The sequence below is a fragment of the Thunnus albacares genome, chromosome 7, assembly GCF_914725855.1.
Source record: "Thunnus albacares chromosome 7, fThuAlb1.1, whole genome shotgun sequence".
In the NCBI taxonomy this organism is placed as follows: Eukaryota; Metazoa; Chordata; class Actinopteri; order Scombriformes; family Scombridae; genus Thunnus; species Thunnus albacares.
The window spans coordinates 12,604,741-12,630,533 of NC_058112.1; the positions used below are offsets into that span (position 1 = coordinate 12,604,741).

At 41.0% G+C, this 25,793-nt stretch overlaps 2 protein-coding genes across 4 annotated transcripts in view; both read left to right on the forward strand.

Annotated features, from left to right (window-relative positions):
* Positions 1–681: 681 nt before the first annotated feature.
* On the forward strand, positions 682–10,920 carry lrrc56 (leucine rich repeat containing 56). Of its 2 annotated transcripts, XM_044357878.1 has the most exons (13): positions 682–874; positions 1,077–1,254; positions 2,017–2,104; positions 2,709–2,769; positions 4,217–4,313; positions 4,851–5,048; positions 7,066–7,243; positions 7,331–7,552; positions 7,848–7,915; positions 8,527–8,669; positions 8,961–9,175; positions 9,383–9,731; positions 10,116–10,920. In XM_044357878.1, exons 2-13 carry the CDS (start codon positions 1,090–1,092, stop codon positions 10,279–10,281), a joined length of 1,950 nt encoding a protein of 649 aa, XP_044213813.1. In that variant the 5' UTR covers positions 682–874; positions 1,077–1,089; the 3' UTR covers positions 10,282–10,920. The 2 variants fall into 2 exon arrangements, with proteins under 2 accessions (XP_044213813.1, XP_044213814.1); XM_044357879.1 differs by lacking the exons at positions 682–874; positions 1,077–1,254 and adding an exon at positions 1,976–1,980.
* A 3,750-nt stretch (positions 10,921–14,670) lies between these two features.
* Positions 14,671–25,793, forward strand: part of rassf7a (Ras association domain family member 7a) — a 35,551-nt gene continuing 24,428 nt past the window's right edge. The window contains exons 1-2 of one of the 2 annotated variants that reach the window (XM_044356798.1): positions 14,671–14,751; positions 19,418–19,549. The gene's annotated coding sequence lies outside the window, so the exon portion shown is untranslated. The remainder of the gene's footprint in view (positions 14,752–19,417; positions 19,550–25,793) is intronic. The other variant, XM_044356801.1, reaches the window with a different exon arrangement.

Genomic DNA, 25,793 nt, shown 5'->3' on the forward strand with positions numbered 1-25,793 from the left:
CCAGGCCCTGAGGACCAGATAGCCTACTATTATTATTACTTAGAGTGAGTTGTAGATAATTAACCAACATCTGCAGTATGTTTCCATTTTAAATCTTTATTTGACATAAAGCTGTTTTCTTTTTAGTAGGCTACATTGAAAGAAAACATACATGTCTACATGGCTACTGCTTATTTGCGCTTCTTCATTACACCATTGCATCAAATAACTCTGTGCAACTTGGTGTGTCTTTTAAAAGAAAATCTTTAAAACATATGATATTACAGGACAGTATACAAAGGCTCCAGTTTCTACCACATGGATTTAATAGCTCACATCATTAAGGAACATGGGTAGCAAAGAAGAAGGAACATAGGTTTTAACGAGCATTTGAAGGCAGCACTAGACCACTGTAGGTGGGTGACGGTTTTAGTTGTAGGGACAGACATTTCCAAATTCATCTTTCATAACATTGATGAGATAATTAGAGTGAGTGTTATATAATAATATAATATTAATTATCATATTAGTGTTAACCTCAACTGTGTAGTTCCTGAGTGTGCCGCCGGTCAATCAAACATGCCACGAACACTACAGGGATCTCCATTAAGTTACAAAACATTTTAATTTCAAAATCAAGATACCGTTTTAAAATGTATTTATTACGACGTGTAAGGCGTTAGTCTTTGTGTTGTGTTTATTATAGCCTGAAAGCGTTCCCGTCAGTGCTAACTGCTCTAGTGCAAGAACACTACATATCCCAGGGAGCCACGGGTCTCTGAGTGCCGTATCCAGGAAGTCGCCTGTGGTTGTCAAGCAAACTTTTGCTTGTCAAATTGCTCTCAGTCTGAAAAATGTTTGCACTATCTTTTTAGACTGCAGTTTCCTACAACAGGTAAAATATATTTGAAATAAAACAAGTACTTAATGTTTTGTTTGAGGCACATATCGTTAGAATCAACAATTTGTTTAACATTGCAGTAAACGCTAGTTTGTTACCGTGGTATTTGGTTAGCTAGCGTTAAGTTAAATCTTATCTTCGCTTTTCTAGCAAAAGACTGTCGACCTTGTTAAGATATTTGTATCTTTTATTTCAGGTAGTTGTGAAGGATGAGTTGCTATCATGGGTCTGTGCCCCAGGAGGTCCGACCTGGTACAGCACGAGTCCTGGTGACTGAGCTGAGTGGATCAGGCCACATCAACCCAACTCCTGCCATGAAACCCTGTGAGGACTCTGAAACAGAAGTGGAGCTTCACCTTTCTCCAGAGAAGCTGGTCAGTTTGTAGAAGTGCCTAAGGATAAAGTTAGTTTTCATCCCACTGATACAGCCTGTTCTCCCTTGTCTTTGTATTAATCATGTGGCTAGTCTATATGCATAATTAGCAGGTAATTTAACTATATTATCTGAGATTACTTGTCTTTATTTTGGTATACTTTACAGCACTGGTTGGAGCATTTATGTAGCTTCCTTCCAAGTTATGTGTGAACGGGGGTTGAAGAACAACATTACTCATGTCAACATTATGGCCTGACTGACACTGGATTTGGTTATTTGGGAGTTTAAAAATCAAATCCATTAATGATATATCAGCCAATAGTAATGATTTTAAACATAAGCACCTAACATAAACAACAATCATGATACAAGGTGCATGTGCGCTGCTGTCATTACAGAGAGCCAAAAGGCATGCAGCACAAAATATTTCCCATCCATGGTCATCTGCGGTGTTATTTTTGGCAGGCTGTAGCTTTCATAGACACTAAAGAACTTGTCAGCTGAATTAGCTAGTTGGTGTTGCTTGAACACATGTTTCAAGGTGAGGTAGGCACACAGATTCATTACACACCACAGGTCACACCACAGGCTTCACATAATTTGTTACATGAGATTAACAGTTATATGTTTGTTATAAATATTACTGTAAATGACTTAACTATTTTGTTGGATTTGTTGGATAATTGATGAGATCTTGTTCAGTATTAACAGTACAGATAAGCTGGTGTAATCTACTTTAGTTCATTTCTGTCCCTTACAGAAATCAATGTGTGGAACTCCGGACCTCTCTCAGGTGACCTCACTGGAGGTCTGCGTAGACACACAAGAAATCACACTGGGTAACTTTGGTAAGATAAACAGTACATCAAAGCATCAATTTTTAAATCATGGCTTACTATCTCAAAACATATTGCACAGGTGCAAAGTATATTTTCCTATTTGTATTTTTTATATCTAGTGTTCCTTATATGGACACACACGCAGAAACTCCTATTCCATATAAATTCAGATTTAAAAGCTGAAAGTCTTACATAAAAACTTTTACACTCTGTGTAGTGATGATGTTTAATAAGTAGGTATAATGACAACATAGACAACCATGAACCAGAACAAGATAAGAGCCAAATAAAAACACTTGCTATGACGCACAAAGTGTATCAGAACAAGATTCCCTGTCAGGTGTGCCAACCTCAGTGCAAGATGACTGAGCCGATAATGATAGATGAACATCTTCATTACGCTTACCTTTGTCCTCAGAAAATCCTAGATTTCACAACAAGTGCAGGCATGACAAAGCATTGTCTATACATGAGGAAGTACTCTTCTTTTTGGCCATTTGAAGTGATGAGGTGCATTTGGAATTAAACCAGGTGGCCAGGTTAAAACCCAATAAAGTAACCACCCTACTGTGACATGAAATAGAGAGAAATGGCTTATCTGATCATTTTGTAGGTGCCTACTTGCCCAAGCTGGTGCAGCTCAGAATGAACAACAGCATGATCATGTCAGTAAGGTAAGTGCAAAGTTACATAACATAAATGTCATCTTGTTTTTTTTCTCCCTGGTTTGTCATCTTGAAAAACAACCTGTTCATAGAAGCGCATGTTCGCGTTTGCACACACACACACACACACACACATGTTTACTTGAGTCACTTTTGGGGTATTACCATAGACTTATATTCATTTCCTGGAGACTTACCCTAACCCCAACCATAACCAGTACTTGCCTAACCCTAACCATTACCCTAACCTTAACCTAGCCCCCCAAATAGGGGACGCAGCTTTTGTCCACAATTGCGCAAGCCATCCCCAATCAACTGGTCTTAAGTCTGGTTTGTGTTCCTGAAAGTGACTTAAGTCATACCCATACACACACAAACACACACACCCAAGACACACTCATATTATGTCAATATTACCTCATGAAATATTACAAATCCTGAAACCAAAAGTAATATCCACCCCATTTCATATTTTGTTCATGTTTAGAGACAAAGCTAGTTCAGGTCTTTCCATAAGTAATGGTGGACCCATAGGGATTACACATGCTTTGCACTGGTCACATGTGTGCAAGAAGGCACTCATTAGTTAGAGGCCTTTGAAGCTGTAAAAAGACAGCGTTTAGAAGCAGAATAATGGGTCAGAAGTCACTACAAGAAGTTTACCTGATGCAAAAGTGTGATGTGTTTGCAGTGCAGGTGTTGAGCTCTGCTCTGCCTCTGCCAAGGTTTTCCAACTGGGACTTGTAGTAGAATGTTTCGGTACAGAAGGTGCATGTTGCTGCTTGTAAACCAGACACCAACAGATCTGTGGTTCAGTTCAGTCTTGAGGAAGATACATGTAGAGAACAGGTTCACCCACCTGTGTCACAATAGGACACAGAGGGGTTTATGCCGTCTCAGCTTTCAAATTTGTCCATTTGGATAGTCCCAGAAGAAGACAGGAAATGTGCACAGTCTCTCTTGTCCTTTGATTGCAGCTGTGTCATCAAAATTGGATAGAAGAAAAGCAATAAACCTCCAGGATGGGACACACACACCAAACACACACACATGGTAAATTGTCCTTATACTAGGACAGGTGGAGAATTGTTACCCGAGAGACAGCTGAGGGATAAGAGAGTACAAACAGAATGAACTGTCTGCTCCACCCTGAGAGCAGCAGAGCAGAGTCAGCCGGACGTGCACTGCCTCTGATAGCATTTCCTGCTCTGGGCTGTGGGAGCAGAGGGTGTTACAGGGTTGGAGATACACTCATTGAGACTCTGCTGGTGGGGTCAGTGGAGGGGTGTGCTGTAGAGACAAGTGGGAGGCAGAGGAGAGGCCTGCATATTGAGGAAGAAGAAGGAGAATCTAGCGTCAGTGGCTAAGGGGCTGGATAGCCTTTCCCATGATTCATGGTACTGTGTAAGGCCCTTCCCCACCTCAAAATCAAGTTTGTGCTTTTTTGTCTCCTTAGAGACCTGGGAACCACCCTCTCCCACCTGCAGGTGCTGTGGATGTCTCGGTGCTGCCTACAAGACCTAGATGGGATTTCTACTCTCTCCTCTCTCAAGGTAGAGTTTATAGGTTACAGATGGCTCTGTTTGGGGTTGAAAAAATTAAATTAGAAATATTATATGTATATTGATCAAAAGAAAGAAATTCGAGGTGTTCTCATATATACATTTCTCAAATCAATCCTCAAATGTGTAAATGTGTAATTTTCTGCATGTTCCACTGGAGAAAATGTCTACAAAGGTTTATACAATTCTAACAGTAACCCGAGTTATATCCTCTCATAGCACATGCTTTCCCACATCTGATATATAGCTATATGACAGTAATGACATAATAGATGTTCATTAGAGATCAGAGTTCTTATGAGCTTGTTAAGATCCCAGTTGCTATTAGATGGGAGGATACAATATCTGTCTCTCTGATTCACTTTCAGGTAACTGTGTGTGTCTAACATGTTCCCATTCTGTATCCACAGTATTGGTCTATGTTAGACTACATATCTGTTTGTTTAATGAATTTTCAGTAAACCAGATTTTCTTCTCCTCCATCTCTTCATGTTTGTCTTCCAATCTGTACTACGCTGTATGTTTCAGGAGTTGTACTTGGCCTATAACGGTGTGTCAGACCTGAGCCAGGTTGGCATGCTGGAGAACCTGCAGCTGTTAGATCTGGAGGGAAATGATGTTGACGACCTGGTCCAGGTTCAGTATCTGGGGTTGTGTAACAAACTCCAGACCCTCACCTTGGGTGGAAACCCTGTGTGTATGCGCCCAAACCCCACTGCAACCCAGGTAGGTGAATGTTGTGCTTATGTTATTGTTAGCATAAAACTGAATAAAATACATTTATCACCACCTGCGAAAAGCGATGACGCTTGAATGAGGCATCACAGATCAGGTTTCACTCAAAATTTTTTCAGCAGACCTATCTGTCTGTCCTTGTTTGTCCTCTGTGATTCAGCAGGCACAGATATTTGATAAATAAGCATTGTTCCAAAGAGAGTGTAGAGGAATTGGAGACATCAGGGAGAGCCAGAATTAGCTGCAGAAGTCATGTATCTGCCTGCGCTGTACTCGAGACAAACAATTATCTCAATCAGCAATTGTGTCATCATGCTGGGATGATAATACAAGGTGAACATCTGATGGAGATATGGGTGTGTTTATCTGTTCTCTGTGTGTTCCTTATGCATTTCCCAGATGCTCGTATCCAGATGAACATACTGTGAGCACAACAGCAGAATACACTTCCAATCCTAGATCCACACCACTTAAAGCAACCAATACCAAGTGTTGCAAGAGTCAGAGCCACAGCAACCTGGCAATAGAAATAACAAAACAGAGAACGGTTGGAGCTGAATAAAGCTTGAGCAAGAATCTTGGCAGAGTTGCTGAAAAGGAAGTGTTGTATTCAGTTGATGTTGTAAAAACTAACTTGCAAATGAAACTGGTGGGTCTGATACACGTATCATTTAACAGTGAGTTTTCTGTCCTCTGCTAGCACCCTGTCAGCCCTCATGGCTTTGCCAGATAATGACTAAAATGTAATTAGTGTGTCCTGAGCGTGTCCTGAGTATCTGTGTGATCTCACCGCTCGGTATCTAGCTTCTCAACACATCAGATAGCACAGTGGGAGAACAGGAGACATCAAAATAATCAAACATGCCAGCCAGATAACTGGCACGCTCTTCTGTGGAGACATCATGAGACAGACACAAAGTTTTATTATTACATTAAAGTGCCAATTTTGATTTTAAAACTGGCTAATACATAATTCATTGATTAAATGATGTTAATATCCAGTGCATGCGGCAACTCTTCAATGACTGCATTTACTTGGTAGAAGCTGCATTTCCACCTTCCGCTGATTTGAGACACAGTGTGCTGTGAGTTTTTGGGCCACTGTGAATGTGTTTATTTACACCCACCAGCAGAGCATTAATTAGGAAACTAGGGCAATGAGGGGAGATGCTGAGCTGAATATGCATTAGGCCTGCGCTTTGTAGTGACTGAGGGGTTCTTGGGTTTGCTCTCTTGCCAATTCTCTTGCCAAACTATCACTCCTCTTGCTCTCCCTCCATCACATACACACACACACGAATGCACACATCCGCTCACTTCCTCTCACCCAGCCCTCATTCTCCTCATCTTTTCTCTTTCATTTCCTCTTTGCCAGCTCTTCACTTTCTTTTCTCATTCACTGCATCTGTGTGGTTTGGTGAAGGGCAGGATTGCCCAGCTCTAATTTGATCGCTCAGTAGCTCAGTGATTTGCTGGACTCACTCTGCTCTTCCTCTCTGTGCGTATAAAAGACCAAACCTCAGTGCAAAGTGCCTATTATGGACTTTAGTAGCACTAGTTATTAACCTGCTTAGCTTTATGTCTTCTGCCCGCTTGTTCATATTTTAAGTTTCAAAGATTAAGGTGTCATTAAGGCGTCATCACCGTCAAGACTAAGTGCAAAAGGAGAGCATGAAGGTTAACTAAAATGTATTATCCTAATGTGATGCTGTTGATTGCCTTGCTAATAAGCTCTTTACACATTAAGTAGTGTTCCACCTTTGCATTAATCAGTAAAGCTATAGTACAGTATAGCTATAATGGAATATAATTTAGATTAGAAGTGCATTTATTCCATCTTTTGGAGACAACTGGAGTACCAAGCACATCATTGATTGGATTAGTTGATGTGAAGCGCAGATCTGAGTCTTTTATATCATTATTGTTTGGATATTAACTGATACCACATGTCAAACGTGTCCTCTCCATTTCTCTTTTGCTCTCTCTTTCATTTCCGTCTTCTACCCAGATGACTGACTATAGTTATCGGGCTGCAGTGAGGGAGTTGGTCCCTCAGCTGCGTTACCTAGACGATGTAAGGGTGGAGGATGATGGGCTGGTCTGCAGCACCAACATGGGAGAAGACTGGGCCATTCTGCGAAACTCCATCCGAGACTGCAACTCCTCTCAGGCTGCTACTGAAGAAGGTGTGTGTATGTTGTTTTGAGTGTGTCAATGTGGACCAGTTAATTACAGCTGTGTATTTCATGGGCCACTAATTTTTGTCTTGGTAGGGGAGACAGCAGACAGTGCATGTCCTTATAGCAGACCCAGTTCTGCCAGGCGCCCTGCTTCTAGCATCTGGCCCCTCTCATCATCAGGCTCCAGACCCCTCACTGGATCAAGACCTATGTCAGCGACCAGGCCTGGAGTTCTCTCCCCCTCTGGATCCAGACCTGGCTCTGCAGAGTCAGACTTAGCAGCAGTGGAAGCAGACACCAGCATCCTGACGCATGGTTAGGCACTCCAGTGGCTGTTCTTCACACTGATGTTTCCACAGTGAGATCTTCTACATCCAGCCCCAACGTCTTAGCTTCTTCAGTGTTATGAACTTGTCACTGTTGCTGCTTTCGTTCTTAGTTTCGTAGTTAGTTGTAATGCCAGTTCCTTTTTTTCTGATTAGTGTCACCCTCCTGTGCAGAAAAACATTCTGAACTGCAATATTTACTCAACAGTGCCACCAAGTGGACTTTCATGTGTCATGTAACTTAGACTCACTGAAATCCTTCTCTCTAATGTTGATTTTTGTAGGAGCTGGCAAGATCCTGTTCTGTGGAAATCCTGTCAAGGGTATTCGAGCAAGGCGTGAAAAGTTGAGGGTAGGTGGTGTTTGTTTGAAGAAACAAAATTTCTTCAATTAAGTGAAAGAACATTTTGTTCTAAAACAAAACGGCAAAACAGGTCTCTGCTTATCAGTTATCAAATTAATCCACGTCAATCTATAATTTCTTGCATGCGGTTTCCCTTACAGAACAGCATTTAGTGTCGCCTGAAAGGAACAACAAGCTTTATGGGATTTGACAGGCCATTATGGCTGTCTGGCACTACCAGCTCATCTCTTTAATGCCATGTCAGTATAAACAGAGGGAGCTAATTATTAGCGGGAGGACAGAAACCTGAGAGGACAGGCATGTTGGTGGGAGAACACAGGGGATGGAGATGTGTGAAGGGTGCAGCAGTGTCAGTGGGACTTGACAGATGGGACTCTCACTTCCAATGCCATGTGATCTGTCATACTAGCATATACACGCCTCTGCTGTCTTCCTCTTACCTCTTCTGTACAGTCTGCCCCTCTTGTGTTTGCGCTCCCTCTCTGTCTGACCACTACCCACCTATCCATCCATAATTGATAGGGCTCTATTCTTCCGTTATGTTTCCTAGCTTCCTCTCCTGTGCCTCTTACTCATTCTCCCTCATTTCTGTCTCACAGACGGCACCCACAAGGTCTACTTTCACCCCCTGTGACCTGCCCATCCATGTGCCAGAACACACATATGACCTTGAGGAGCCTAATGTGAAAGAGCGCAGTGATTTGTTTGCTGAGCTTAGAGCTTGGAGGGAGCAGCACAGCAGGTACTAACTATGTACACACCTCTCTCTCCTTTTCTTAAGCTGGATGCTAAATTGGTATTTTAACTTCTGTCTGCGTACAATCTGCTACAAGGATTATAACTGAACTACTATTAACTAGTAATGGGGCTGGGGTAGAAAAGTACTGTATGCCTATCAAGGATTGGACCTTTAAATGTGCGAAACAGCATCTCTTAACAACCAATTATAACTTAGAAGTCTTCTTGTGTGTGTCCGGCTTTAACTGTCAACCTGGCTTCCTCTGCACAAATGTTTACCTACATTGTTTTCCAGGCGCCTCCAGGAAATAAAGAGAGAAAGATTACCACAAGTACTGGCTATTCAGCATAGTGATGAGGAAGAGGAAGAGAATGAGGAAGATGATTATGAAGAGGAAGGTTTTGGTGGTATGAGGAATGACAGTAGTGATGAAGAAAACAGTGAGGAGAAGCACAATGACAAGCTAGATACTGCCTCACCAGATTCATCCTTCCGGTCTTTTTCACCAGGTGAATACTTACTGAATTAACATTTTGCTTATAAAATGAATAAAAAACATTAGCAAATTAATAAATCTAATGATAATGTGTCAATCTAAGTTAAAAATAAAGACATAAAGTGTAATGCCTAATGGGAAATACAGATTTGCTGAAATTAGGAACTTATTTTAAATATAACTAATGTCTTCAGATTGATGATTTTGTTTTTGTTTTCAGACCTGCTTAACAGAGAAGCCTCATCCCCTGATGTGTCTCGACTGTCCCTGTCTCCAGACACCACGCTGTCCCCTTCTCCCCCTCTCAGTGCCACAGCAGCTTCTAGTCATCGGAAGCTACCTGGAATCCGTGCACGTAGACTTCGACTCAGCCAGGCCTGTTCAGAACGCTTGCCTCACTCTAGCAGTGTAGGGCGCCCCCCTGGGACCTATACGAGTACAGCAGACACAGACCTGAACTTCAAGAGCATCCAGCAGGTGACCAGGACCAAAGTGCCTCTGCTACCATCACCTGCACACATACCTCACCCACCTACAACCATGGAGGGTGGAAGGCACATGGATTCATGGTATGGCATTAATAAATGTTACTTTTATATACCATTGTATATGTATTTTTACTGTTAAAACATATTAGATTTAATTCTGTTTTTGCTATTTAAGGCTCCCTTATAACATATGTTGTTAGAATTGAGGATCTTAATTTGAAAATGCAATGCTTTTCAGAACATTACCAAATTATTTGATATGAACTTGGAACTGAACTAGAGAAATCAATACTATTTTATAAAGTCAGTGTTTACAAAATGTGACAAATAGAGGAAATAATCATTTATAATTTAATTTTTCAGTTATTTGTGCCTGAATAGCTGGTAATTAGCCATGTGTAACAGTTTGAGGTGACCTCAATATTTATGCAAAGTCATTCTAAAGAAAGGCTCCCTGTCTTTCAGTGTGGAGATGGACGTACTCAGTGTAAAGAACGGCAACAAGCATCAGATGTCCAAACTCCTGGACAGACCAGTGATTACTCGCCCTCACACGGCCAGGGCAGTTCTACAGAAACATCACCAGCACCCCATATTTCAACCCTGCAGAGAGAGTTCACACCTAGACTGACACCAAAACGGGCTCGTGTTGGGCTGGCTGACCAGTGATCAGTAGTGTGACTATATTATACCCTTAGAAAAAGAGTGGTAGCATGGAAGCCATTGAGGGGATCATTCCCACACCACGCTGAGGTCTGTTGAGATTACTTTTGGTTTACCAAACTGTTCTCTTTCTTAAAAAGAAGATCCAGATGATACTGAAGGCTTTCTCAGTATTGTTGAGGCTTGGATTCATACGCAGAACTGCCAAAACATACTATGACATCCAGTGGACTCATTGTGTCTTAACATGAGTAACAGTGTAACTGATGCAAAATCACTATACTGACATACACCTTTTAATATTAATAAGTTGCTTGTTTTCTGTTGGATGTTTTAGCTGGATGGAAATTAAAGGGAGGTGTAATTAATACCTCATATTTGTATTCCTCAGGTTGAAATATTGAATTATTATAACTCAAATGCTACCTTGTGTTTACACAATTAAAAAAGCAGATTTTTTTATGAAAGCTGGGCTGGATAGTAAATAGTATGAAACAGTAAGGTTTACCCAAGGTTTCCTGCTGGTGACTGTCCTGATATTCATTGTGTAATAATCTGACTTTGCCATTAGAGGGCACTATCTGTAAACATTGACTCAAAAACTGAATCCATCACTTCAAACAATCTTTTAAACCCACCACCTTGAAAGTCAAGACTCATTCCTTTTCTTGCCTGTTTGGACACATCCAAGGCAGCATTTACATCAAAGTGAGTGTGATTTACAATATAAATATATAAAGCATACAAGCTTTGGCCTTGCACACTGCTACAGGAGAAAGAGTTTCATACTGCCACACAGCATGGGTAATGGACTGAAACAAATCAAATCCATCTAGCGTTTATATGTTCTAACTGTGACATATCCTATTGTTTTCTGAGAGCATTGGGGAATTACTCATCCATTGCAGTTTAAAGGACAACATCAGATTGATTTTTCTGTCCTAAGACACTTGCAGTGTCTGGGTGGCTGAGGACCAGAGAGAGCCACATCTAATACCTAAGTACTTCTTAAGGGTATATAGTCTTGAGACTAGTGGTCTGTTTTGAACACTGATTTTAACATGGATTTTAACCTAACATTTCCAAACTTGCCCAGTCTTTTTGCATGAATACCTGAGCACACACGCACAGACACACATGAGAAAGCACTTCCCATTTTCCTGTCATTCATGCTTCAGTTCTGTCAACAGAACCATGATGTAAATAATGGCTGTGATTAAACCTTGAGAGAACTGAATGATACTCTTCACCACAGTTTTGTATTAAGACATGTACACATGGGAGACACAGGAATGTTTGGTGTGCGTGAACATGTGCGTAGCCGCTCAATCATGAGACAGCTCTTATGTAACATGTTAATGCATTTCTTATCTTCAGTTTCCACTGAGTCCTTCCATCATGTAACTGCACCTACTTTGATCATCTTCTCACACAGCTGGTTCATTTGTGGGATTGCTTGACTCTCTCGCTCCCTGTCAGGTGTTTTCAGACACACTCCCATCTCACTGGTACTATTACATCTGAAGACACAGATGGAGGAGAATGGAATGAAAGTAGGGGTCTTTTATGGTGGGAAAATGGGATAGTGTCCACATAGTCTCTCTGAATAGTCTTGTAATTTCTGTGAAAGGGATCATTCTCACAGCTGGTCAGGACTGGGGACCTAATCTGGCCTGTGAGAAGCTTTCCTCCTCTCTCCAGTCATTACCAGATGCCGTGACAAACCAAGAGGGCCTGCTTTCTATCTATGCCTTTCAGACAGTAAATATTGTGAGAACAGCTGAAATTCTAAAAAAAACAAACTCCAATAAGTCTGATATGTAGTGAAACAACATTTTCAGTACAGTAATGATTTTTCAGTAATGATTTTGAGTTAGGAAATACATTATTTTAGGAAGCTTGCCTCTACAGTCTTTCATCCAATAAAACATCGCTGTGGAAAAGCCAGGGCCCGTAGAGATGGTCTTTTTTAAACCAAAAATCAAATTAAAAAGACAATTATAGCCCTGCAGTGCTTCTGCTTCATAAATTTGCTTTGTAAAACCTGTTCCCTAGAGTTGATTATAAAAAAAGATGCTATAAAGGCGAATATAACAGATAACAGAGTATAAAAAAACTACATGAATCCCTTTCACACACATACAAGGGTTAAGAAAATGCATACATCTCTGACTCGCTGAAGTAGAGAAAACTTTGTCAACACATGCTGTAAACCTAAGTAGAAATAGCAGGCGTGCTTGATATGATCAGATATGATCAAAGAATTGTCCAAAAGATTTCATATAATTATCTTCCTGCAGGCAATAGTACTATGCGCTCAGACTGTAGCTGCATCCAACAACATGAATGTAAATAAATTACAGGGAGACACTTAATGACAAGCCACACACCAACATTTTCTGTTATGGAAAGAGAATGCATATTTTTGTTTTATCGCCGTAGGAAACCTCCGTGTTTTGACTTGAGACGGGTCACTTTTCCTATCACGCGGAAGCTGGAAATACCTACAATATGAGTTCAGGCAAGCCCAGGAGGAGCTGTTTGTATAGTACTGTATGCAAGACCACAAGATCCTGCTGGAAGAACATTCCATTCACTGCAAGATATTTAGACTGCATAACTCATTTTCCTTTGACACTTTGACAACCAAATGCAGACATGTTGTCCATAATGGTATACAGAGGGTATAAAATTACTCACAAACAGTCCATTTTTAGACATAGGAGCCAATAGAGTTCTTAACTAAAACCACTATACAACTGAATGAACTTTTGTGTTTTTGTGATTTTTAAAAAATACAAAACAACCACTGCACATTGTATGGAGAGATTATATCAGCAAGATAAATAGTAGGGAGTAATTATATCAGCAATGATATGTTAAGATAGCCCTCTGACTCATAGTTATGCTAAGCTGAATGGATACACCAGAGCTAATACTTCATTTTCCACTCATCCTGTTTCAAGGTCATGTGTTCAGTAACTATGTGAAGCAAGAGGCACTAGGGATTACCTGTTGTCAGAGAGGAAGAGAAGAAATGTTGTGGGACTGGGATAGAAACCTGTTTTCTGGCCTACTAATATTGCATGCATCAATTTTACAGTATCTTGGCAAGCTTATGAGGGCTTAACAGTGTGCTTAATAATCTATTCCAAAAGAACAAAGCAAATAGCAGCTGTTGTAGTTTTCTGCTCAGTGATTCTTTTTCAGATGTGTCTTCTCCAGAATGTCTCATGGTAGAGCAGTAAATGTAATTTATGTGATGAACACAAACTTTAGTTTTTGCACACGTTGGTAAAGCTACGTGCCACTACATAAACATGACTCAATAGTTTAGGGAATGTTTGGCCCAGAAAGATAAAAGTGAAACATTTGAGGCAGTATTAATTAAGAATAATTTACTTAAATGTATCTGGGCAAAGCATCTCAATAGTGCTATAGCGCAATAGGCTACACTTTATTATTGAAATGTTTTGGCCAACAAATCTCATCAGTTAACACATGGATGTTTTCTCTTGCTTTTGAGTAGCCAACAGTTTAAACCTTTATCAAAGACAGTTTCATGTGATGAAAAGATTATTACAGAAACAGAAACAACCTTCCACCTCCAACACTTGAACCTCATCACTGAGCTGAAACACATGCTCTGACATGTTATACATTCTGAAGAGAACATTTCATGCATCAGTGCAACATTTTGCCAGAAATAAATACCTCTGGTATCTGAGAATGATGTCTCAGTGTTAGATAATATCTGTTTAAGTCTGGAGAGTGTAAGAGGGGTACGTTTCAAAGAGGAGTAACCCATTTAAAATTGTGATTTGTTACATGCTCACTAGATAATTCAACAGTGTAGCCAACTGTCTGCTGCACCCGCAGGTTAACTGTAATATGAAAGCTTTACTGCTCTCATAGTTTGGAATCACATTACTGCCTCCAACATGCTGTGTGTGGGGGACTTCCGAAAGGCATGTGTTGACACAGGTTAAAGAGCATTTAATTATTATAGATAAGGACCTAATTCCCAAGTCACCATTCCTCCAAAATGTTAGTGTATGCAGCTGTTGCCATGGAATTAGCTATTATCCCAGCAGTTCCTCAGAACTGGCAGTCAGGAAGATCATATGTAGCTACAGTAGTTCTTTTCTGTGGCATTTTGTATACACACACATATGGGTACATATGAGTTTGACATTCTTATTCAGTATTTATTCAATATTATTTCAGTACTGAACATTTCTCTTTAGGTATACTGTAGGTTTATTGTTCATTTTCCACTTTAAGTCTTTTTAATCTCCAGTAAGTCTTTAATTGGAAACTGTTGACCGGAAGTTTTACTATTTCTACTTCCTGGATGGCTGACATCAGCGGACTCTTGACGACGGGGATCAGAAGCACTTGACTGTCCGTCGTATCAAGCCCGACCACTACACCACTTGTAAGTTGTTTTCACCGTGTGTTTCATTATCTACAAGACTATCGTGAAATTAAAATGTTTTTGAGCATTTGGTGAAGGATGCGACAGCTCGGTGCTGCACCTGCAGGGTGATGCTGACAGGCTGACGATAAACTGCGACACGAAACTTTTTTAATGAGCTTCTTCTGTGTAACTTGAATAATTTATGACTAAGTCAGATAGAGGAACTTGCTGTTAGTAAGTTATATTGTTTTGGGTACATATAACGCTAGTGATAATGCCAATATTGTCAAATAGTAACCGACAATTGACTGAATTAGCTTAGTCACATCAAAGTCTGTTTAAAGTTGAATTAAAGTCGTGCCAGTTTTTAACTGAAACCTCAGTAGGTTGACGGTTAGCTTTTAAAAACACTAATATGAAGCTAAAATTAAGCTAGTTTTAAATGAGAATGGCAATATCGCTTGATCACAATATAATGTCAACAACAACAAACATCGCAAATAATTCTCATTAGCATAATCACGTCAAAGGACAATTAAACGGACACAAATTAGACCCCCATCCGATAAAATTGCTTTTAAATGTTTTATTACAGGAAGTGTATGAAACCCATGACCAAAATAGTCATACATGGAATTATAGGGAAAACAAATTATTCCCGTTTTTGCTGGGGATCCCCTGGAACCCCATCAAGGACCCGTGGGGGTCCACGCACCCCACTTTGAAAACCACTGGTCTAGGCTACTTGTTAAAGTAAGTAATCTTTGCATTTTGCATTGAGTCAGTGCAGAGTTTGGTATTTTTGTACAGCTGAGTATTGTTTCAACAGCATATTCTCTCAGGATTTTATTTTATTTATTTATTAGGATCCCCATTAGCCGCTACCAAGGTAGCAGCTGCTCTTCCTGTAAACATTACATCATAATGCAAAACAATAGCGTAATAAAATCCAAGGCAAAACAAACAAACAAACAAAAAACAAAATAACTAATATTTTTGAGGCTGACCAGTTGAGATATTTAATTTTAGTGATGTTTCAATACATCCACATTGGGTTTTTTTCACGTTACAACTATTGATAAACCATTGACAGTTATTTTCAAGTATGTTTTTTTGTTTGTCCCTGTGGGTCTATTATTTGTCTATTGTTTGTACTTCTCCCACTTCTGTTGTTTTTTGTACCTCTTCACTCTTACTTCCTTGTTTTTTTTATAATGTTTTCTTCCGTTTTCTTTACCTTTCCCGCTTCACTGATTAACCACAAGTGAATAGTTCAGCTATGTAAATGGTTGTTGCGGCCGCCTCATGTCTTAGCAATAAGTATTTCATACATATTTTATTTAGGTTTTGAAAATTGGCAGCCTTAATGTTTTTGCAGTCAGTGCGTGGTCTTCCCTGACAGATGAGCTGGTTGAGTAATCCTTGACGGCTTATATCAGATAATGTTTGTATTAGGAACTGATTGAGATTAAGGCTGAGATAATATGCTATTCTGCAGTATTTTTTGTTATGATCAAACTCACCACCATTTCCCTCAGTCCATTTAAACTCATTATTAATGCAATTTATCTTGATGATAAATTATATTTATATAATCAAATTATTTTTGATTTGTCATGTATATCTGATTCCAATTTAGGCTTAGTGCTACAGTCGAAATGTAAATTTGTATGCTTATTAAGTATTTTCCTAGGATATCATAGTCATAGTGCTGGAAACGAAATGAGAAAGGGGACAAAAAGTTGACAGTAAAGTAAGTTGCTTGACCTTTCTCCCCTCGACACTATGAAATCCCTCCGTGGTGACTCATCTGGCCAGCTGCTCAACACGAGAGAACACAAAGCCTTGTCTACCAGCTGAGAATCACACACACCCACACTCACACACACACACACACACACACACACACACACACAAAAACACACAATCTTCATCTCACAGACACTAAATCATTGCCACACCACCCTCTTCTTACCCCTTATGCTAATATATCGACTCACAGGAACACTGGGGTAGTCTAGATCCACTATAGATCAAGCTGAGAGAGTAGGATACTTAGATTGTGCCTTAATACAGTTGTCAGTTTTGCTCTTTGAATTCATTATGCTCACAATTTATGTCAGCAGTGTTTCATCTTCATCTGATCTAACCAGCAGTAGAGGAACAACACATCTAGTACATTATTGTCTTGTGACACTGTTACCAAGTATTGAATCACATATTTAATTCATATTCATAAATTGTAAATATAACTCCACAGGCTCTGTTTGGATTTTTCATATCAGTTAGATATTAAAGTGAAATGGATAGGCAGGTAAGTGCAGTTTAGTTAATGAAGTGGAACACTTTTGTTTACTGTAAGTCATTGTTCTGGAAAGGAAAAACTTGTAAAGCAGGCTGCTTTTAGTGTCATTTTATGAGTAGGCCCAACCTGCTGGTGGCATGTTCCATCTGCAAGAATATCCAGAGAATCTGCGGCAAGCCCCGGAGCCAGAATGTGACTTTGTCTATTGACAAGCAGATACAGGATTGTTAATCCTCAGGTAGCCCTCTCCATTACCTTTTTTTAAAAAGAAATCAATGACGGAGGCTCAGTCTTGTCATTGCTGTCCATGTGTTGGATACTGCTGGCTTTGTCACCTTCTCTTGCTGTAGCTCATCAGCTATCCTGTCACATTCACACTGTAGAGAGGTAATTGGGCCCTTTTCACTTGGTAAATGCTTTTCTGAGAATGAGACCTGCCTGCCACGGCTGAAGTAGGGTAATTTACTGGCGCTGAGACGATGCATTACAAGGCAGATGATTGTGTTCAAGTGTACAGTATATTGCTGAGAAAGTGATAGATGTTTGATTTCAGTATAATAACCTGCCGCCTAACACTGGTAGACTGTATTGTCTCGCTGTTCTGTTGGGAATTTACGCTGGAAAGCCTTGCTGTAATTTAGTTTACTACCCTGGGTAGATGCCAGAGTGCATAGTGCATAGTGATAACATTATACACTACAGCATTCATAGGGATTTTGATTAGTATAGCACACTAAAGCTAAGACAGAAATAAGTGCTAACATCACTGTTGTAAACTGTAATAAAAGTAACTTTGAGACTTTGATGTAAATAGTTCTCTACTCACAAAAATAGCTAAAATAAATTGTTGAAGGCTTGCTCAGGATGAAGGGTAAAACAGCTGAATGAATTTAGAATACGGAGCTGTTGGCTATTTTTTGCAGATTGTTTTGTGAGATAATACTAACCTGCGGAGTAGTGGATCTCAAACTGAATAGGACCAGCCCGAGGGTCATAGGATGATTTTAGGGGTGGCAAGATTAATATGGGATAGGAGGAAATAACTTCCACTGTGCAAGTATATTGTCAAGTCCCTATTCAGCCCTCTGCTGATATTGAATCAAATGAATCAGCTTGAAAAAGGGACGTCTGCATCGCTGCTTTTTGCAGATGATTAGCTTCAGGCTTCTTGACCTCCAGTGCACAGCAGGGTTTGTGTTTGTAGGCAGGTGTAAAACAGCTGGGATGAAGATCAGCGCCTCTAAATCTAAAGCCACAGTACTCTTGTGTCCCCTGTGGGTTTTCCCAAATGAAGGGAATGTCTGAGTCTTGTCATGAGTCACGGCAAGACGGAGTGTTTAATTGACACTTAATTGTTGTACCATCCATAATCAACAGACACTGAAAATACAGACTCCTTTTATTTCTTTGCCTCGCCCATTTTTACAAACATTTTTTTTCTGATCGTTGAATTTAAAGACTACTCATCAGAGTATTTGTAATGAACACCATCTGCTGATTGGTTGACAATCCACCCACTATAATTACTCACAGGCTGACAACCACCCCTGTAAAATGCGTTAGACCACATGAACCAGCTTTATGAGTGCTAATGTTGCATCAATCATCAGATAATCGTCAAAAAACAAAAGAGCATGGCTAATTCTTAGGATTTTTATATGCAATGAACGTATTTTAGAAAATATAGATTATATCTTTACTGTAGTTGTGTTGTCAGCCTATAACTTTGTCCCCACTATTAAAAAAACATGCATGTGAATAGCCTAATGTGGAAGTTGATAGGTAATTTTGAGTACGCCAGCTGGAGAAAGAGCGGTACCATTAGTGTCACACTGTGCTGCTCAGCATTGTTCCTCTTAGAAAACAGAAATAGGCTGCAGCCAACCTGTTGGTAGAAAGTTGCTATGAAGATGGGACTGTGAGTAAAATAAGGTGGAAACAGTTTGTCCGTGTGTGTGTGTGTGCCCACAGTCACGGGATGGAGTCGGGCCTGTTGACCTGTTCCCTGCCTGTCCCTTCTGATTTCACTTAAATTCCCAACAACTATCTACTTTTTTCTCCTCCTTGTTTTTCTTTTTATTCTTGTCTTTATTTTTCTCCTCTTGATGACCCTCCACCCCCTAAAACCACACTTCTTTTTTTTTTTTCTCTCTCTCTTCCCTTCTCACTGGGTGCATAGGGAGTGGTGTTTGGGCAGTCATGTGACTTTTTGTCTGAACACAATTGCCGGTGTTTGCCATTGGACGATTTCTTTGAAAGAGCGTTGGTTTCCAGGGTGACGGGGAATGGCGGCACCACTTCACTTTTCTCTGCAGCTGCCCCCCTCCCCTCTGCATTGCTCTGAGCCTGTCTTTCTGTGTGTCTCTGTCTCTTCCACAGGCTGTGGTGGATCAGGTAGCTGGTGAGCACGACACACACAGAGACAGTGACAGGGTTGTCTCGCTCTTCCTCTTCTCCCTCTTCTCCTTTTTCATCAAGCAGGCAGTCACAGAGACGATTAGACTGCAGCAGGTGAGTGAAAAAAATGTTTTAGTTGTTTTGTTTTGTTTTTTTGATCACCAAGTTTACACTTTTTTGTTTCTTTTCTAGTTGAACACATGGCTAAACGCGTTTTCAATCGTGCAAAAATTATATAAAGTAAACAGAAAAGCCAAGACAGTTTAGAGTGTTAATTAAACAAAGACAATTTGCATTAAAGTTAAATACAAGTTAGTCTGGGTTTCTTTTTTGACAGATGCTCTTATCAGTTTTATTGGTCACCATGGTAACATCGTTTGTCATGTTTAGAAAAACTCTTGATTACCACTGTGACAATGTGTTATTAGACTAAGTGATATTAAACTGATGATGAATCATTCACTAATTGAATGCAGGTATGATCACATACTATTGTCACTACCTACTTTTTTGTGTGTTTGGGACAAGCACACAAAAATACGTGCCATACCAGACATTTGTTATTGTATGGCAGTGAACTCAAAATAACCATGGTCGGCTTGGCATGACTTTTTAAACGTACAACAGGATAAACTGTATTGAAAACCATGAGGAGATAACAAAGTCAAGTTTCTCTGCTGTAATAAGAGCTGTAGGCCTAGTTCTTTTTTTATGTTCCATGAAAGATTCAACAGCTGCGTGCGCTCTCTGCTCTGCTTGGCTCATGGCAGCACAGACACAGTATGGGTTGTGTGTTGGGAACCGGGCCATTTTGGGTGGATTTTTTGGCATGGTAACCGTCCTGAAGTGGTGCCCTCTCCGCTTCCCTTCTCGGGTTCCTCCAACCAGGTGGTCACTTCTGTGTTTGGTTGCTGTGGCGACACTAAAAACAGGCTCCTCGCCCCTCCCTCAGGTGCACTCTATCTGATGACCTGAAGGATCCTCACTCACTCACACACCCACACACACACACTAGCATCTGTTTGCTGACAGTTGACCTCTCACATAGACGAGGGACACATGAAAGAGGAGTGTGTGAGTGGCAGGAGTGACTGATTTTTAGTGAGAATGGTGTAGTCACACATGTCGGGCTAGTTAAGTTAGCAGATTTTTTTTGCTTATATAACCACTGAATGTAAATAATGAAAAAGCAGAATGCACTAAGTGGTCCCTGTGTATACTTTTCTTCACCAAGTTTGCTTCCCCTCAGGCTATACTCTTGTCTCTTTGTAAACAATCAAGCCATTTATGTCAGGCTGTTGACCTTAGACCACCTTAAGCAGGTGAACAGTCTGGAGTCTCAATGAAGCCCATGTGTTATGTCAGGTCACTCAGCAGGACTTGTTATAACAATAGAGCCAAGTTATATTTGAGGCCGCAAAGTGGGCCATTAAACATTTCAAGTCTACTGCTACCTGCAGGCAAATAGATTAGATACAAGGCTGCACAGTCAGGTGATATGAAAATGATTAAACCTTTGTTATGGATACGGTTGTGAGGCATATCAATTGCTTGTCTGAATTGAGTGTTTGGAGAGTCATAAAGTGAGCAGGAAGCAGGGGTGGAGTGGGTGTCATCGATCCAAAGCCTGTTACCGTGTGGCTGATGCAACCAGGAGGAAACCGGTGCTGAGGCCTCGCTGTTGCTTCCGACGGGCTGCCATGATGTCACCGTTGCTGACCAGACAATCCTAACATTCCTGCTGATACGGTTACGCAGACGTGGAGGGGAATATGTGGGAGATATGTGGGAGAGATGCACAGACTTGCACACATATGGCCTTTGTCTAAGAGCTGATTAGTAATCTGGCACATCCACTGACACACACACACACACGTCATTAATTCAGTCTCACACATATGCCCACTCCAGCACACACTCAAACCCACTACCATCTGATAAAGACGGGGATGGCAGTCTCACTGGCCTCGTTAAAATTCAATAGGTCTTTAAGTGTCTGTGCTTGAAGTTTTGGTGAATCAGTTTTGCATATTTCCTCTGCTTCAAACTAAAATATCTCTTGGTATGATTAGAGAGAGATCCAATTCCATTATGCACTTGTGTCATCATGTCTTTGTGCGTATGCGTATGCGTGCATACATTGTTCTGTTTGTGTGTGGGCTCACTAGGGGTATAACAGTTTGTGTGTTATGTCCCCAACCATTTGGTACAGGATGTTTGGTTCTGTACACCACTTTCCTCGGTTTGGTATGCTCCCTGACCCAAACAATTACAGTAAATTACAGTTTAATAATCCACTTACAATAACAACAATAATCCAGAGCATGAGTTAAACAATATCGCATTGCCTCATCTTCCTTCTCTCTCTGTGACGGTCGCCTTTGAGTGAAGCTGTTTGGAACAACCATAAACATAGTTGTTTTCTGATGTGGATGGAAAGCACATCTTAAGGACCATTTCTGAGTGACCGTAAGTCAGCATAAAACAGCTTTCAGCAGGTGTCGTGACTCTTTGCAAGAAACAGAAGGGTCTGTGTCCTTTTCCACTGCAGCACAACTGCTTCAGTAATAGTTTCAGCCAATGAGCTGTTATTGGATGTTTACATTTTTCCAAAAAAAGGACCAAAATATTATTTTCTACCTTTCTTTGTTTCCCGCTTACCGAAATTGTACTGAACTGTGACCCCAAAACCGAGGCACATATCGAACCCTGAATTTTGTGTACCATTACACCCCTAGTGCTTACAGTGTATGACTCAAGCTACAAAAGACTTTCTAACTATAACACAGCTACAGCTTCGCTTTGATCCTATAAAGCCACAGAAGGAAAGAGATGACAGGCCTGGTGCAGTGAAAGCTTTTAAATGCTGTTGTTCCTGCAGGTGTTTGAATAGCCCTTTCCCTTAGAAACTCAGAGGAATAGACCAGTATTGTAAACAATGTTTGGAATAAATGGACAGAAGAGCGAGTATGACATCTTGGTCTATATGGAAGACGAAAGGAAAAACATTTACTGTAGACTTGACAAGCAGATCTAAGAAAACATTGTTAGACAAACACACTACAGCCTGAGGCGTGTAGAGAAAGGTGCAGACAGACAGACTGGGCGTCAGTGAGTGCGTCCGGGGGCCTCTCCCTCGCTCTGTGTGGGGGCTTACAAAGCTTTTGTTCACCTCCGACCCCTGACCTGCAACCACCTGATAGCACCCCTGTCGCTAACCCACATTTCCTGTCCATCCAGCGCCCCCCTCTACTGGCTTTTGTTATTACTGAGATCATCATCAAATCAGCAGTTCCACCCCCAACGCAGGTTTATATATCTTGTCTTGCCCTGCTCTCTCTCTCTATCTTTGTTTGCTTGTTCTCTCAGCTCACATGGCGGGCTTTGACCAGGGTTGTAGTCTGTGGTTTGGCTCCTTTTCTGTCCCGAGGAATCCTCAGCTCAGCCAGGACCCGAGGCTTGTGCTGAGGGGGTTCACTGACAGACTGACTGACTTTCCTTTGTTCCCTGGCTCAGTGAGAGCCTCTTTGCATGGGAGAGTGACATAGAAATTAAAAAGATAGCGGCTGGGAATGGAGCTGAGTCTGATTTGCAAAAGAGAAGGGCAGTGAACAGACCATTGGGCCCATCATCGTTGTTGCATCCACCTTTGTGCATGAGTGAAAAGTTGAGGGCCTCATAGTCCCACTACAGTCTCATCTTTCCTCCCATACCAATCAGGCTGGCTGTAGCCTATTTCCATTTTCTGATAGGAGCAGCACCGAGCAGCACAGTGTGACGCTAATGGTACAGCTTTATCTCAAGAGACACAGAGAGACTATATATCTAGAAGTAGGATGAAAATGAACTGGCTTAGCTAGAGGGGACGAAGGAAGGAGATGAGCGATTTTAAGGGAACTACTTCTAACAGGACCACTTGAAAGCAGTGAAGGACAATGCTGCAGCTTATGATTCAGGTCCAAATTTATTTCAACTCCAAAAATAGCTTTTCATACAGCACCTGAAAAACGCAACACAAGGCTATGTGAAAGGTAGTACTGTTTTTTGAATGGTGGTAACTTAGTCCTGAGCCAGTCTGGACTGGTTCTGAGTAAAAAGCAAGAAAAAGGGACGATGAAGAAAAGGTGCCGATGTGCGGCCAAAGTCCTGACAACTTGGAAGCTGCTAAAAGCCAACAGAGATTCTCTTATATGCTTCGTTAGTGTGGTCTAATAGGCGTCCAAAGAGGAAAAACAAGGCTATCCTCTTTTCTAGGAATGCAAAGTTTGTTTACCAGTAGCGAACATGTTGATCAAATTGACCCTCTCCTCCTGTCATTTTCATTTTGGACTCCTCTTTCATCTTTTTGTCCTCCGGTTCACCTTGGCCATGTATTTTCGATACAGCTGTGGTTATTTGTAACAAGATATATGGCGACATGCATTTACTTCCAAAACACGAATCATCTTCCGAGCCAGGTTTCTGGGAAGAAAACAAAAGTCTTTGTCTGTTCTCGGTGTGGGATGTTCTATATTTACGTCTCAACAGTGCAATTACCTTCACTGGTGAAAGCCATCTTGCCTGTCATAATGATACACAAGGCATAGCTACAGTAGTGAAGCAATACTGTTGGCCTGACCATAATGAGACAGCAATGCTATACTTAGGCATGTTTGGCACAAACAGAGCATTACTACCTTGCTTTGCTTGCCATGAGTATGGAAACCGATGTCAACAGAAGTTCAGGATTTTGTAAGTTGTTTTGGCCTCTGAAAATAGAGCTATCGTAGTCTGTTCTCATTTACTTCACTGTCCAGGCTTAAGTCTTGACCGACCTGTTGTCCACCTGTTGAGGGCTGCTTTTAGTGAAAGGCTGAATAAATAGAGAGAGGAGAAGGGATGGGGGTCTCAACAGGGAAGATGGGAAGGGGGTGAGCCGTAGCCGCAACTTAATGCTATTCATTCCTTGTGCATAATGGCCAACAAAGACACCATCAGCATGTATTCCCCTTTCTCTGCTACCCTCCACAGAACCTATTGAACTGCTGCCAGGCCCAACCAGTCTATTTCTCAGTCCCAGAGCCATCTTCTTAGTCTCCTCTTAGCTGAGTTATGGCTGGCTCGCCACTCTTTGGACAGATTTATACCTATCACTTGTTGAGGTATTAACGTAGTAGAAGGTTGTGATCGAAAGCAGTCATAGAGCCAGCTATGCAGACTATAGAGTTGAGAGAATTTTCAGCCTTTGTGCATTGGGGATAAATGGTGAAGAAGTACAAAATAGGAAAGGATTTCTTCTGAAAGCGCAGGTTTTAAAGCCTTTTGGGCGTCCTCTTTGTTTTCTTTCGCGTCTTTGCTGAATGCAGAGGGAGGGTTGAAGGAGGAGGACGAAAGGGGGTTGCAAGAATGTTTGAGTCACGCAGAAAAAGAGGGATGATATGTGGGCTTTGACAGGGGAGGGTGGGATGAGGGGAGGCACAGCAGTGGGAAGTGCCCTGAGGAATGCCTGGAAGGTGTCAGCAAAGTCTGGGAGGCTTTGGACTGATAATCCTCCACGTCACATCACAATACCCTCACCCACTGCTCTGATTTCAGCCCCGTTGTGTTTCTGTCTTCAGTCTCACAAACCATTAAACAGGACTCACTGCCTGTTAACCTTTGCTTAGTCATGTCTTACCAAAAAAAAAAAAAAAAAAAAAAAACCCCAAATGAACTTGGTGTGGATCTGAGGATGGACACCCACATGATCCACTGAAGGGTAATAGCCTGTGAGAATCTATAAAGTGTACTTACTTCTCTGCTGCTTTTAAAATGTCACTCCTCCTTGGCACCTCAGCCTTTTCTCACTGCGGCCTTTAGTACCTAAGCAATGCCTCAGGAGGCTCTCCCCCCGCTTTCCCCTTTTATTCTAGAGTGTGGTTTAAGTGATTTGTCAGACAACACAGCTTTTAGATGTGCCAAAAGCTTTGCTTTATAGACAGAACAGCGAAACAGTTCACATAGAAGTGAACTGGCTCTCCACGGGCCTGTGTGACTCAGTCTGGCTAAAAGCTACGGCATTCTTCACTGTGGTCTTTTGTTTGCATGATTTAATTCATCAAATTAATGCAATTAATCCAAGACATCTATTTTTAGAACGTCTGCTTTATACAATGTGCACAGTGGTTATTAGCCGCTGTGACTGCATGTCCTCATTTGTCTGTTCAGAATACAATCCGACGTCAGATAAAGACAAAGTAAAAACAGGGATGAAATAGGTATTTTCGATGGCCTTCTATAGTTACAATGGTTTTATGCTGGTTTTATGACTATTGTCTGGTTAGATTTTAAACTTTTTAAATTCCCTTTCTGGACATTTTTGCCACAGACTTCTAAGACA